Raw genomic sequence first — 13,836 nt, 5'->3', positions numbered from 1 at the left:
TCATAATTGTGGATACAGATTGGTATTAGCCATTGGACACGAGTCTGAAACTTTTTTACTGCCTGTACTGAAAATGAAATGGTAAACGAAAATCTAAAGAAATCCTGCTATTACACATATCATTGTCAAACGGTGCACGTCTCGAGTCGTGCCACTGTCGGTCGCTTGGTTGACAGTGGCACGCACAAGACCACTGCACAAGACCTGCGAAAATATCCGAATGTTTCATAAAAATTCCCACGGTGGCCATACTCTCAGTGCACGTCTCATGACAGCTGTCGGTGGCTATACCGGTCATCAACACCGTAATGACCAAACTACCAGGATATTCTTCATAGCATTAACACATTTATTGACCCAGGAAATGTGTAGTTTGACACCAAAATTGATCTTCTATGTTCAACATTCTAACAACAAACCCTAACCCAATGTTCGACACATTTGTACCACATGCACAAACCTGCTTGATTATTGCCCCAAATAGCATGCAAGTTGGACAAAGTGGGTATGTCTGGAAAGAAGAGGGTTGTGGGTACCTATAAAACCAATGTTCACTCTTGATATATTCATGTAAACAGCCAAGGGACCTTTTGGAAGATGAGCATGGCAGTTTTTTCTAGGCGAATATTTTACATCATTTTGAATCATTGCCTATTAAAACCCCCTTCCCAACAGTTGGGCTTAATGAAAATGGTACCAATGGAAAGCATAGCTTCTCTAGTTTACAGGGATACCAATACCTTTGTGTTCGCTCAAATATTGAGTGCGCTATGGACCAAGATATTTATTAATGGGCAGAACCTTGATTTTACATGGCGGCCATCTTGAAATCCATCATGATGATGTGGCCCCTACCCCAAAATGAAAGCTATGGTGATGGGGAACACGTGGAAAAAATTTGGTGCTTTTGTCCGGCGCGTCCACATTTTTTTGCTAAGCCACAGCACTATCAGGAGTGTCTTGCTCAAGGATGCTTCGACGCGCAGTCACGCGCTGCTGGGAGGAGCCGGAAGCAAACCAAGAACCTTCTGATTAGCAGATGAGCGCTCTACCTCCTGAGCCACTGTTGCCCCACATGTTTAATAGAAACAGGTCACATGTTTCTATTACACACCCATACATGCACACATACATACACATCCATACATGCACACACACACGCACGCACGTGCGCACACACACACACACACACACACACACACACACACACACACACACACACACACACACACACACACACACACACACACACACAACCTCTTTTGCCATTGACTTGGTAGGCTATTTAGCCTATGGTGATTCCAGAAATAGAACAGCTGTAATATCTATTTGGAATGACTACCATATGTTTCTACCATGCACCTCTTCACACAAACATTCACACAAACATTCACACAAACACACACACACGCACGCACGCACGCACGCACACACACACACATACACACACACACACACACACACACACACACACACACACACACACGTGTTTTCATGCGTTGTAGGAACATTCCATAGACACTTACCCTAACCTTAACCATAATGATTACATGCATTATCCTAACCTTAATTAACCATAACCCTTAACTCTAAAATAGCTGTTTTATCTTGTGGGGACTGACCAATGTCCCCACAACAACAAAAATCTTGTTTTCATTACTTGTGGGGACATTTGGTACCCACAGCGCCGCGGTAATAAAACAAGGCAGACACACACACACCACTGTCAAAATTCAAAAAGTAGGCTAAAGTAGCCTACTTTCATCACATTATAGCATTATAAAAAATATATTATCAAATATAAAATAAGCCTCTTCTTGTGTATAGTATAATGTGATTTTCTTCTCACTCTCTTTTCCTATTTACTGTAGTAATTTGATATTAGTCCTAATTGGAATTAGTATTAGTATAGTAGTAGTAGTAGTAGTAGTAGTAGTAGTAGTAGTAGTAGTAGTAGTAGTAGTAGTAGTAGTAGTAGTAGTAGTAGTAGTAGTAGTAGTAGTAGTAGTAGTAGAATAAATACAATTAAGAAACATGCTATGCCAATTGCTATTTTATTCTAGATCCCACAATCAATCAGAACAAAAGACTGTTGGGGCTCTCTCTCAACGAGTAACACAGTGGAGACACTGCACTGGCCTACATACTGGCGCCCCCTGGTGGTTTGGAAGGAAAACCTCGTTGTGTCAACGCACTGTTCAAAATATCATCCCCGCTTCTTTGACCAATGGCTCCCATCTGTTTTCTTTTCTCATGGGTTTTGCATGTAGGCTCCTCCCTATTTGTTGACCCCCCCCCACCACCACCTCTACACACACACACGCACGCATGCACGCGCGCACACACACACACACTGCACACACTACACAAACACACACACACACACACCACCCCCCTGTGATGATGCTGCTGCCAACCACGGCTGGACTGGACAGCATGTCTTTCGAGGCGGAGATTGTATGAATAAAATGAGCACTCGCACTACTATAATAACATAATGGATTAATCGATTTGTTGACCAACAACGATGAGGTGCAATTCTGAGAAAGGTAACTATTTGCAGGTTATCGGTATCTTTAGTTCCATTCATTGGATTGATTGTTAGCTCGAAGTGCTAGCCCGCCACCATCACATGAGCCTAATAAAAAATATTGTCACGTTACGAATATAATGCATATTTGATGTGTTCTTTTCCGTTCATTATTTGAATGAACAGAATGTTGCGTGCAGTCGCGGGGTGAGTGATGACTGGCAGCAGGACGACACAGGAGGAACAGACAACGACAGAGACATTTGAGTCGACATCATAATCCATCTGGGCGCTGGGACGATGATGATGGCTTCGTTGTGGTGGACAGCAGCATTTATTTCTCTACAATGGGGTGAGTAGTATTGTCGTCTTCCCTCCCTATCTGTGTGTGTCACATACTATTCTTAAGCGTCTCCACTCCATCTGTCACAGCCAGGACGTCTTGCCATCCCAAAGTTCCCAGCCAGGCAGCCAGCCATATGTTGTGATTTAATTCAGAGGGAATTGGGAGTATAGCCTACATTTGATGTGATTTGGGTCAACGTCATTCTTGTCTTTGGTTTGTTTCCCAAAGGGCCAAAGCCCCTGTGGGTCATACTTCTATTTTCAAGGGTCATTCATCAGTGTTGCTTTTTTAATTCCGTCATTCCAAATGCAAAAGTGACTGTCTTGAGACAGGCAACTCCCATCTAGAAGAAAAAAAAACATATATTATTCTCACAGCAGCTAAATGAATTCAAGTGTGTCTGATAGCTTTGCAGACCACTCTGCTCAGACTGGGTTTAGTATTGTCACACACACTGTTGCGCCCCCACCCCCATTAATCAGTCCAAGCCCAATGTTAATTAGGGCTTGATCCGCTTAAGCTTCCATGTCATTATCTATGGGCGTGTTATCAAGCCTCGGCTTGGTCTGATTGTCACAGCACCAAATACTATACAGGCATTACTCACTCACACACAAGCAGGGAGTGTCAAAACCGTGAAAACGCACCAGTCTGGTATTTCTAGTTGATCAGGTAACCAACTGATGAAGCGGGGGTGTGGGATGGTAAGTGGGTGTATGGGATGTGATTTTTCAGGGACTGTTTACCTATTTTTACCCCATTATTTCCTGCAGTTTTTTTTCTTCATATTGTAGTAAGTTCCTTAACACATTGTCTGCCACGCAGTATGCCCATCCTTATGCCCAGTCTGCCAGTGCTATAAATAACCCTATGCGGAGATGTTTACCTTCTTTGCAGGGCTATAACTTTTTAAATATTATTGCTATATTGACATTACTATGGCCCATTCAACATCGGATATCTATCGTTCAGGATGTGGGAACGTTATATTTTTTCATTCATACATTGTTGTGTTAGTACCGTCGATAATGTAAGTATGTTTTTAAGGTTTTCTGCGGTAATTCCTAAAACGCAGGTTATAGGCCCTGACGCATATGATAGATTATCGATTGGCGTTTCTTTCCTATACACGCTATATTAAAAAATTCAAATGTATATGATCGGTATACATTATGCTTCATCATGCGTGAAGGAAAGGGGGGGGGGGGTCGTTTATAATTCCTTGATCGTCACTAACGGCTTTATTTAGTATGGGTTGATATGTTGATCAGATGGATTGCCGTGAAATGAATAAACAATCGGGCTGAAAATAACGTTATATTCCTCTTACCGTTCGCCGATGAGACTGGAGGAAAGATATTCCAATTATTTGATGTCGATCTGCTAGATCCATTTCCCGTTTGTATGACGCAATAAATGCTGAAATATTGATTATTGCGTTTCGAAAGCGATCCCATGCACTCGAGTGTGTATCTAGCCCCACGTTACAAGATATTACTGCCGGAGGAATTTCCTCGATGCACAGAGCGCCACTTCCGGTTTGTCTTTGAGTGTAACTTGTCCCACATCCACCAGGCGGTGGTATTGAGGCGTTGCAATATCAGACAGGGTCCAGCTGCAGTCCCGGAGGGAGGCTGGATGAATTATGAATGCCATGGCGAAAAGAAAAAAAATATTGATTCCAAAAACTAGTTCTCGTTTCTGGCACACAACGCATGGCGGGCAATAACGAGTATACTCGTTTTTGGCGTCCAATGTGTTAAGGTCACTGCATTGTATCGTCTTTCTAGGGAGTTTTCATGTCCTCATACTGGTTCCAGAGTAAAATCACAAACCTGGCAGTTCACTCTGTGAACCTCTCCTATCTAGAAACAAATGAGCCAGACAACACTGATCTGTGATATGTATTTTTGGAGCTGCTTCACTGAGTTCATACCATGTGTGTTTTTTTTATTAATACATTGTATTCCCCCCCGGGGATGTGGACACAATGCTCTGATTAATTCTGCTCTGCTTCAGTCAGAACTGTTATGAAATAAAGCTCATCTGGATGTAAAAGGTCAAACAAACCATCACTGAGTCTACAAAATGATGGCAGTGGAGGAGCTCCAGCCAGTGTTGCTTGGTGAAATCAGTCAGTCTCTGGGCTCTAGGATTCAAGCTTAATCACAAATTAAGTGTCTCCTAATGTAATAGGAATAACATGGGAACTACTAGACACCCACACTAGAGCACAAATCCACCTGTAAATCTGCCCTCCAGTAATCTCAATCTGAGACGTTGTTCTTTGAACATTTAATTTATTTTAATAAAAGAAAAAAAACATTTAATCAACGTTTGAGCCAAATTGAAAATGTAAAGATCCCCTCCATGTTGTTTATTTGGTATGTTTGTTTTTTTGTTAAGAAAAAAAAAGTTGGTCAAATACAAGGATCTATGACATTCCCTCCTCACGTCTTTTCACAAGCCAGTGGACTTGATCTTTTCCCCCCTATAAACGGTTTGCCAAAATGTTTTTCACCCAAACACAACACTTCTTAGCTTACTCAATCTTGTTATTACTAAGAGATTCACTGAAAAGTGTTTTTGTGCATAGATCACAAAAAGAGTTTCACATTAACATTTCATGTGAGCATTTCCTGGATGACATTGTGACCAGCTGGGCAATAGGATTAGTTGCGTCACACAGGCGACTCTGTTTTTGAGGAAGTACAGAGAACCCCCCCCCCCCCCCCCCCCAGTGGAACAATGTGAAAAGGGTGCTCTGGTGTCAAGTTCTGCACAAATAATAATATGTATAGTCAAAGTCATGAGGAGTTAATTGTAGAAAAAACATGTTTTTGAGTGGAGGGAACCTTTAATGCACAAGTTATTATTGTAGACAGACACACCCACAAACTATAAAATACTTATATTAGTATTTACTTTATATTAGTATGTACTTTGTTAACCTAGCTATAGATGGGCAACATAAACATTAAAATGGTTAGATGTTTAAATGGGGGGTACTTTGTTAACCTAGCTATAGACAGGCAACATAAACATTCTAAATGGACCCACATTTATTTCCAGTTGCATTATTTGCTAATACAATAGCTGACAGGAAGTAAATTTGGGTCCAAGCTGTTCCTTAGCAATGCAATTCCAGTGAAACCACATAGAGTTTTCCCTTATTCTGTGAGAAGGGAAAACTAACGGCAGTATTGAAACTGAGGGTCAAATTACTCCAGAAAAAAAGAGGCTCACTAGTCTGGGTCACTGGGTCAGTGTCAGCAGGAGAACATTTTGTGGAGTTCCTAGTACTCATGGAAGGCTTTTAAGCAGTTTCATTGCCTCTGGCTGTAAATGGTTTCAGCATTGAAATAGCCCTGGTTTGCATGAGCAGCTATTTTGGAGGGTTTAGGGAAGTAGTGAGCAGACAGACACTTCCCTGAGACCTAGATACCTGAACCAAGGAACCTATAAAAGAAGGAAGGGTCACTGTGTGTAGCACATCGTGAACGCACATTGGTGCCAAGTGTGGAAACTTTCAGTTTGGCTGACATGAGTTGAATGGGATCACCATCTCTTTGTCAGTTAAACAGGTTATTCCGTCGGATGTCAGAATCGTCTGCAATTTGTTGCTTTGTTAACTAGCTAACGTTTGTTATATTGGTTGATGTATATTTCCTCTGATAGCTTTTTGATAGAATTTTGATACAGGCATCAATAGGACTAGCACCAAAGTCCGGCACCAAGCAGAGCATAGCATGTTGGTATTCTGATGTCATGACCCTTCCTTATTTTATAGTTTCCTATACCTGAACCTGGGTGTACTTTGAGGACTCACTCCCGAGGCACCAACCATTGACTTGTCGAGCTTAATTTTATAACCATAATATTTATAATCTGCCATAGTGAACTCAAGAGTAGAATAACATTGGGATTTCCCCACTGAAAGGATTTTCCTCATGGAGTAAAAATCATTTGCAGCGTTAATCATTGAACAGAAACCATGCCTAACAGAAAGAAGCCCTGCGTTTTCCACTGTAGCTGGTAGTCTATTGATGTTTTTACCCAGCGACAGGACTAGGATATTGACTGCTGAGGTTATGTACTGATTGTGACCCACTGAGATGACGCAATAATGGATGGGCACAAGTAATCCTCTTGTTAACACCTACTCAACTAGGGATGTTGTTTTCATTCTATCCGGGACAAATATAATTTCACATTTAAGGTTAGAGAAATCCCTCGCATGAATCATGCCGTTACAATTGAATTCACGGGGTTGCACTGTCGACATGCTGTACCATTTCTGTTGAAAACACTTTTGGGCTGCAGTATAGCGACACGCTCCAACTATGTCATCCAGACCAATGTTCATTTCATTAGTACCCACAATTACCAATTTCCTGTCCTTACTGTCCTACTTTCTCTCCCTCTCCCTCTTTGCCCCCCACACACACACACACTTTTTTCATCCCTCTCTCGTACAGTGCTCCAGTACGCCGTGTGTCGGGATGTATTCCTTCCCATCGGACCTGTCTACCGCGTGGCAGGGTTCCCCCTCTCCCTGCCCTGCTCTGTATCCGGGTATGAGGGTCCGCGCACCCAGGAGTTTGAGTGGTTCCTGTACCGGGAGGACGCAGGAGGGAGGCAGATTGGAATCGTGTCCACCAGGGACCAGGGCTTCCCCTACGCGCCCTACCAACCCAGGGTGCGCTCTGGGGAGGTGAGGGTGGAGAGGGACTCGGGTGACAAGGCCAGGCTGGTGGTCCAGAGGCTCCGGCAAGAAGACCAGGGGAAGTACGAGTGCTATACTCCCAGCACGGACACTACCTACCAGGGGAACTACAGTGCCTCGGTCACTGTCAAAGGTGAGATTTCCTGATTCAGATTAGTACTACACGATTAATCTAATCGCAATTGCCATGTCAGCCTGTGCAATTATATAACCGCAAAAAAGGCAGAGATTTACGATTTAATTAAATAAATGTATGTGTGTGCGCTGAATCTGGAGGTGGTTGGGTGGGGGGGTTTGGGTGGGTGGGGGACACTGTACAACTGTACAAGCAAAACTGTACATTGGAATATTGACAACCATACTTGGTAATTTACTGTACATTGGAGGGGGTTGGGTTAGGGCATTTACAGGGGCCAGTTTCGAATTGCAGTCTCCCGTAGGTGTTCTTTGAGAGTGTTTTTGAAAGTGGGTAGTGATTCACATTCCTTTACAGCTTTGGGTAGGGCGTTCCACATTGATGTGGCATAATTGCTAAACGTGTTTAGTCCCTTGTTTGAGCCGAATCTGGGTTTAACATGATTTGTGGAGCTCCCTCTGGTGTTGTGATCGTGGTATTCACTGACCTTTGGGAAGTATTTTGACATGTACATACAGTACATGGGTACCTTGGTCGTGTAGTGTATCTTGTAGACCAGGCACATTGCAAGTTGCTGTACTCTGTCGTCTACTCTAAGCCATCCTAGGTTGGCAAAGTGTGCAGGGGTGAGGTGGGTTCTAGGAGTAAGGTCAAGCAGTAGTCTGACCAGTTTGTTTTGAGATGTTTAATTTTGTTTTTAGCGCCTTTGAGGTGCTTTGGTACCATGAGGTGCAAGCATAGTCATAGTACCCTTGAATGAGTGCTCCTGCCAGAGTCTTCAGGGTATTCTTGTTTACCAGAGAGGAGATCCGGTACAAGAATCGAGTTTGTTGGTTGACTTTTTTTTTATTACATTGGATGCCATTTTGTCACAGGAAAGATTATCCTCTAGGATGGAACCCAGGTAGGTAATTTCTTCTTTCCTTGTGACAATATTGTCATTTGTCACCCACTGTAACTGAGAAGCCGTCGGTCTTGCTGAGTTTGTTATTTGAACCGAAGAGAATGGACTCTGTTTTGCCCAGGTGTAATGATAGTTTGTTATCAACGAGCCATATGCAGATTTTGCCTAGTTCCGAGCTGAGGGTTTTTCCAACCTGCAACTTGTTCTCGTCAGAGACCAGCAGGGCTGAGTCGTCCGCAAACAGGAACAAGTTGCAGTCACAAGCTGACGACATGTCATTTGCATAAATTAGGAACAGTAGCGGTCCTAGTATGCTTCCTTGTGGAACACCACACCTCACTGTGAGGGGGGGGGGGGGGATAGGGTACCGTTTACTTCCACCATCTGTTCTCTCCCCTCCAGGTAGACTATCAAAACCAATTGCTTTTAGCTTGTCAATCAGAATGGTGTGATTGACAGTGTCGAAGGCCTTTTGTAGGTCCAGCATGACCATGCCGCAGTATTTGCCCGCGTTCACCTCTTGTTTGATGTGCACATTTGAATGGTAATCCATTTTGTGAATATAATAGTTTGTTTAACATATTTTTTGGCAGACGGCTCCTTCCTATCAACACTAATGTTCTCAACCTGTGTAACTTTAAGTAACTTGTGTTCCGCTGGGAAAGTCTTTCATTTGGAAACTTTGTATTATGAAATAAGACATTTGGAGATGGCAGGTCACAGACAGTACTATTTTCCCTGTGGCGCATTTGATTCAGGAATGTAAACAAACTGGTCACCAGCCACCCGGGAGTAACCAGTAGTCAAAGTATCTAGGGGAAGCTGATGGGGTCAAAAAGGGTAATGTGATAAATTATTAAGATTTAAACTGTAGCGGCCTCTGCCTGGGTCCGCTTCCGTGGCAGTCGGGGAGGTAATTCCGTATGCGCTTTCTAATCAATAATAGTCTCCACACTTTCAGTTCCGTTGTCAGATATCAAGTGGATATCCGATTTATTTAGAAAAGTGCCATTCCCCGTTCTACGCCCACCCAGGTGATTACCATTACTAATTTATGCCCTCAGCTGCGCAGTGCCGGGCCGCCTAGACAGTGCCATTCAGGCAAGCCAGGTGAACCACCCACAATACAACTGAGCCAATCCATTTCCCCCGAATAGGCCAACACTGGGCAAGCATTCCCCTTTTGGCTACCCAGATAAATCATAACATTCACATAAATCATATCCTTCTATTTGATATAATAATAATAATAATAATAATAATAATAATAATAATAATAATAATAATAATAATAATAATAATAATAATAATAATAATAATAATAATAATAATAATAATAATAATAATAATAATGCTATTTCTTAAATGTAAAGGTTGCATGTGGTTAAGTTTGTACGTTTGAGTTGAGAAATAAACATTTCAAAACTATCAGTAATCTCTGCATTGTCGATATATATGCAGCTATTTTCATTTTAGTCTTAGTCATGTGTCAAGTGCTCCTTTTTCGTTTTCATCATATTTAGTCATCTGCATTTATTTTTCGTTTAGTCAGTTTTAGTCAACTAAATGTCTGAGCATTTTAGTCTTAGTCAGTGTTAGTCTCGATTTTGTTTTTGTCTAGATTTTAGGGGTGGAACGGTTCACAAAATTCACGGTTCGGTTCGTATCATGGTTTTGGTTTTCGGTTCGGTTCGATATACTTTAAAAATAAAAACAGGGTTTGTACGGGTGCTGGAAATCCTTGAAAATGCTTGTATTTCAATGTGGTGTTTTCAAGGTTTGAAATGTGCTTGAATTGTGTATAAAGTGCTGGAAAGTTATTGAAATTGTAATTGCACTGTATACTTTCATAATAAATCGCTATCTGACTTAATAGTTCGGTTTTTAGATAAACGAATTAAATTCGGAGAGCGCCTAATTGCTTTCGCCTTTCGCATGCCCGCCCAGCCAACGGCACCCCCCGCCCCTCCTGAAAGCTTGCTTTAATCCCAGTAACGTTAGTGAGCTTTTTTTTTTTTTAAACGGTAGCAAGCTAGTGAGCTAGCGTTGCCACAGACGGCTATGTTTATTGTTCATGTTGACAACGACGAGCGACACCGTAAGGTGAGTTAATAAATTCACTCTGAAAATCTGCTCCGCTCTGATAAACTGACTCTTCGGTCAGAGCGTTTTGTGTGCACAACTTGAGTGCGCTCGCTCTGACACACTGAAAGCCAATTTACCTTAAAACAAGTTTCGTTTAAATATATATATATATTTTCTTTAAATTAATATATATTTTTTTTATTATAAAACTGTGGCGGGACACAGTCTAGGTAATTAATGCGAAACACTGTATTTCAACCAATACCATGGGCATCATATAGCTTACATCCTGGTCCCTGCTGGGACGTACCAACTGAACACACCACTGTGGGGAGTTATATAAAAATTCTAGGTTGATTTGATTTTGTATACATTTTAAGGCTCAAGGAGCTGATTGACTGCCTACCTCAAAGACTTCACTTATTTTGCACATTTTCAGTAAATATTTTATTGAAGTTTAAGTTTTATCTGGTGATTATTTGAGTGATTGTTTCATATTGGCTCAGCCAGGTTATATATGATGCCATGTCTACATCATTTTGGTTGTTTATAGCACAATAACATCTGATTTAATGTGATGGAAGAAGTGAAATGATCATTTTGTGTAAATATTTAATTTACCACAGCCGCGTAAGATGCTGGAAAAGCTTGAAAAGGCACCTTGAAAAAGCTTGAAAAGTGCTTGAATTTTGCTTTGGAAAAGGTGTAAGAACCCTGTAAAAAATGTTATGTAACACTCAAAAAATACCATACAAATAAGATATATAGCCTAAAAAGAATCCAACTTTTCAGTTATTATCAAGGACGTAGTCATGCAAAAACTGAAAGAATGAGGCAGTTTGACATCAGGCACATTATTTTGACAGTGACCGGTTAGAGCTAGGAGAGATGTTGGTACAGCAAGAGGGGCATTGCTGATTTAAACATGCTTCTCTTTTATTTGGTAAAAAATAAGGTTTACAGCGGTTTGCCTTAAATACAAAGACCGAACTGGCACACAAAGACCGAACTGACTGAAAAATATAGGCAACATTTGTCAAAGTATTATATTAGTGCAAACAAACAAAATAATAATATTTTTTGTGGCCACATTATAGACAAATGCCATCAACATAAAGTATTGATTGATTGAAAATTGTATTAACAGATTGCAGAATGGGTACAATACAGTACAGCTCAATACACACAATTGTTAACACTTTGAATGCCCAGCAGGGGGCGCACATTTAGTGCTTGAATGCCCAGCACCACATCAATGTTAACGTTAATATCGCCTAATCTATGTTTTAAATTATGGCTATGTGTCTAATCTGCCCGTCGCATTATCAATGACCCATTTCCATTCAACATTGTCAAAGCGGATTGTTTTTTTATTGGTTCATTTCCGTTTTATATCATTTTGAAAAGCCCTCGTTTTCAAGAAGAAAAAAAAAGATTCCCTGCTAAACACTGATGTATTGTAATATTCTAGAACGTTGTCATTGTTCGGCCTATTTATGAATCGTTTTCAAATAAACGCTAGATTATCGATAGTATGTGTACCTATGCACGCTGGTGCCGCAAGCTGTAAATCGATTCTCTTATTTCCTGATCACTCGCACAGTCAAAACAGCCATATCACATAGGGGGAAAGCTTATATCTCCGTGAAAAAAGGTCTGATTATCCTAATACTGGTCAAATAGATTCCTTACCTGAGATCAGATGGTATCCAAATGGATTATTCCAATTCCTGATCGACCATTCCAAAAATCGATCCTTTTATTGATCCACCGCGTATACAGTAAAACACATAATCCCCGCTGCTCTGAGGGTCCAGAATGAAGCTGATCGGCCCCGGTTGCTTGCGTGAGAAGTAAAATGTGGAGTCTGGGTCTTTTTTCCCCATGCATTTTCATTGAGTCCAATCCAAAAGGGTGAATTACCATCTGGGAGACGATAGGGGCCGCTTTTTTCACATCTGAGCGCCAGGGGTGGCTGATTTACCAACGGTAGACTCGGTGGATGAAATATGAATTCAGATCGCTAATAAATTAAAAAAAAATTAGAAAAAACGAATATTCTCGTTATGGGCATTCAACTCGCGGGGGGTAAACCCGAGAAAACTCGGGTTGGGCATCCAAAGTGTTAAGGGGATGCACAGAGTATGCATATGCTCAACAAGCACTAGACTTTCTTATCAAAAAGGAAAAGTCACTGTTATTTAAAATAAATAAATCATGTGTACTAAATATATATTTACTTTTTAATTGCATGAAACATTATGAAGTATTCTCTTATGCCGTTTTTCACTGCATGGTACCTAATCAACTTGACTCGCTTTTGCTATTTGAGAGTCTTGCTAGCCGTATTTGAAGTGACATCACACCAGGAAGTAAATAGTCAACAGTAACACACAGCATTGGAACCTGGAGAAGCCCTGATGATATAATATAAACGAACAGCTAATAAACGTGAAGTTATCTTTAAACCTCTGTTGTCAAGCCTTGTCAATATACCCCCCCTTCCCCACTAATGGATCTTGTGTTGTGGAGTCACTTTGCTGTGAGCATTTCCGCGGTTAGCTTGCGGCTAACGTTTGTTAGCTTGTGGCTAACGTTCGTTAGCTTGCGGCTAACGTTATAAGCGAACAATACACACATGCCCCAAACCGTGGAGGTCGTATCGAACGGTGCACGGTTCGAATGCGAACCGTTCCACCCCTACTAGATTTAGTCGCCGAAAACTAGTTTTCGCTAATGAAAAAAAGGCATTTTATATTTTTATATTGTAAATAATGCAATTCTATTTATTAAGTATAGTCTAGCCAAAACCCTATCAGCTGATTCACAATAAGTTCAGTAGAAGGCTGAAAGCCCAATAGTAACCAAACATTCCTTGAAATGGTCAATAGATTCAGAAATAGTCAGACATGGAATGGAACATATTCTGATTTAAATAGCTTATTTTTTTTTAACCAACAAAGCAACATTAGGATAGTGTAAATACACAGTACACACTGATTGTAATTCTCACTGGGACCTACTGTACAAATTTCACATACGTCACACACACATTCCCTTTTGTCCGTCGAGTCGTACCATAGATCGCTGATGTCACTTTAAACTTAAA

At 41.1% G+C, this 13,836-nt stretch overlaps 1 protein-coding gene across 1 annotated transcript in view; it reads left to right on the top strand.

Annotated features, from left to right (window-relative positions):
- The first annotated feature begins 2,412 nt into the window (after positions 1-2,412).
- igsf8 (immunoglobulin superfamily, member 8) overlaps positions 2,413-13,836 on the top strand; it is a 32,395-nt gene continuing 20,971 nt past the window's right edge. Inside the window, exons 1-3 of the mRNA XM_084316571.1 lie at positions 2,413-2,549; positions 2,717-2,882; positions 7,355-7,735. Coding sequence (XP_084172697.1) covers positions 2,831-2,882; positions 7,355-7,735 — 433 coding nt within the window. The 5' untranslated portion in view covers positions 2,413-2,549; positions 2,717-2,830. The remainder of the gene's footprint in view (positions 2,550-2,716; positions 2,883-7,354; positions 7,736-13,836) is intronic.

The sequence above is a fragment of the Notolepis coatsorum genome (assembly GCF_963971535.1).
Source record: "Notolepis coatsorum genome assembly, chromosome: 6".
In the NCBI taxonomy this organism is placed as follows: domain Eukaryota; kingdom Metazoa; phylum Chordata; class Actinopteri; order Aulopiformes; family Paralepididae; genus Notolepis; species Notolepis coatsorum.
The sequence above is the reverse complement of the archived record's forward strand: the minus strand, read 5'-3'. Positions and strand labels throughout refer to the sequence as shown.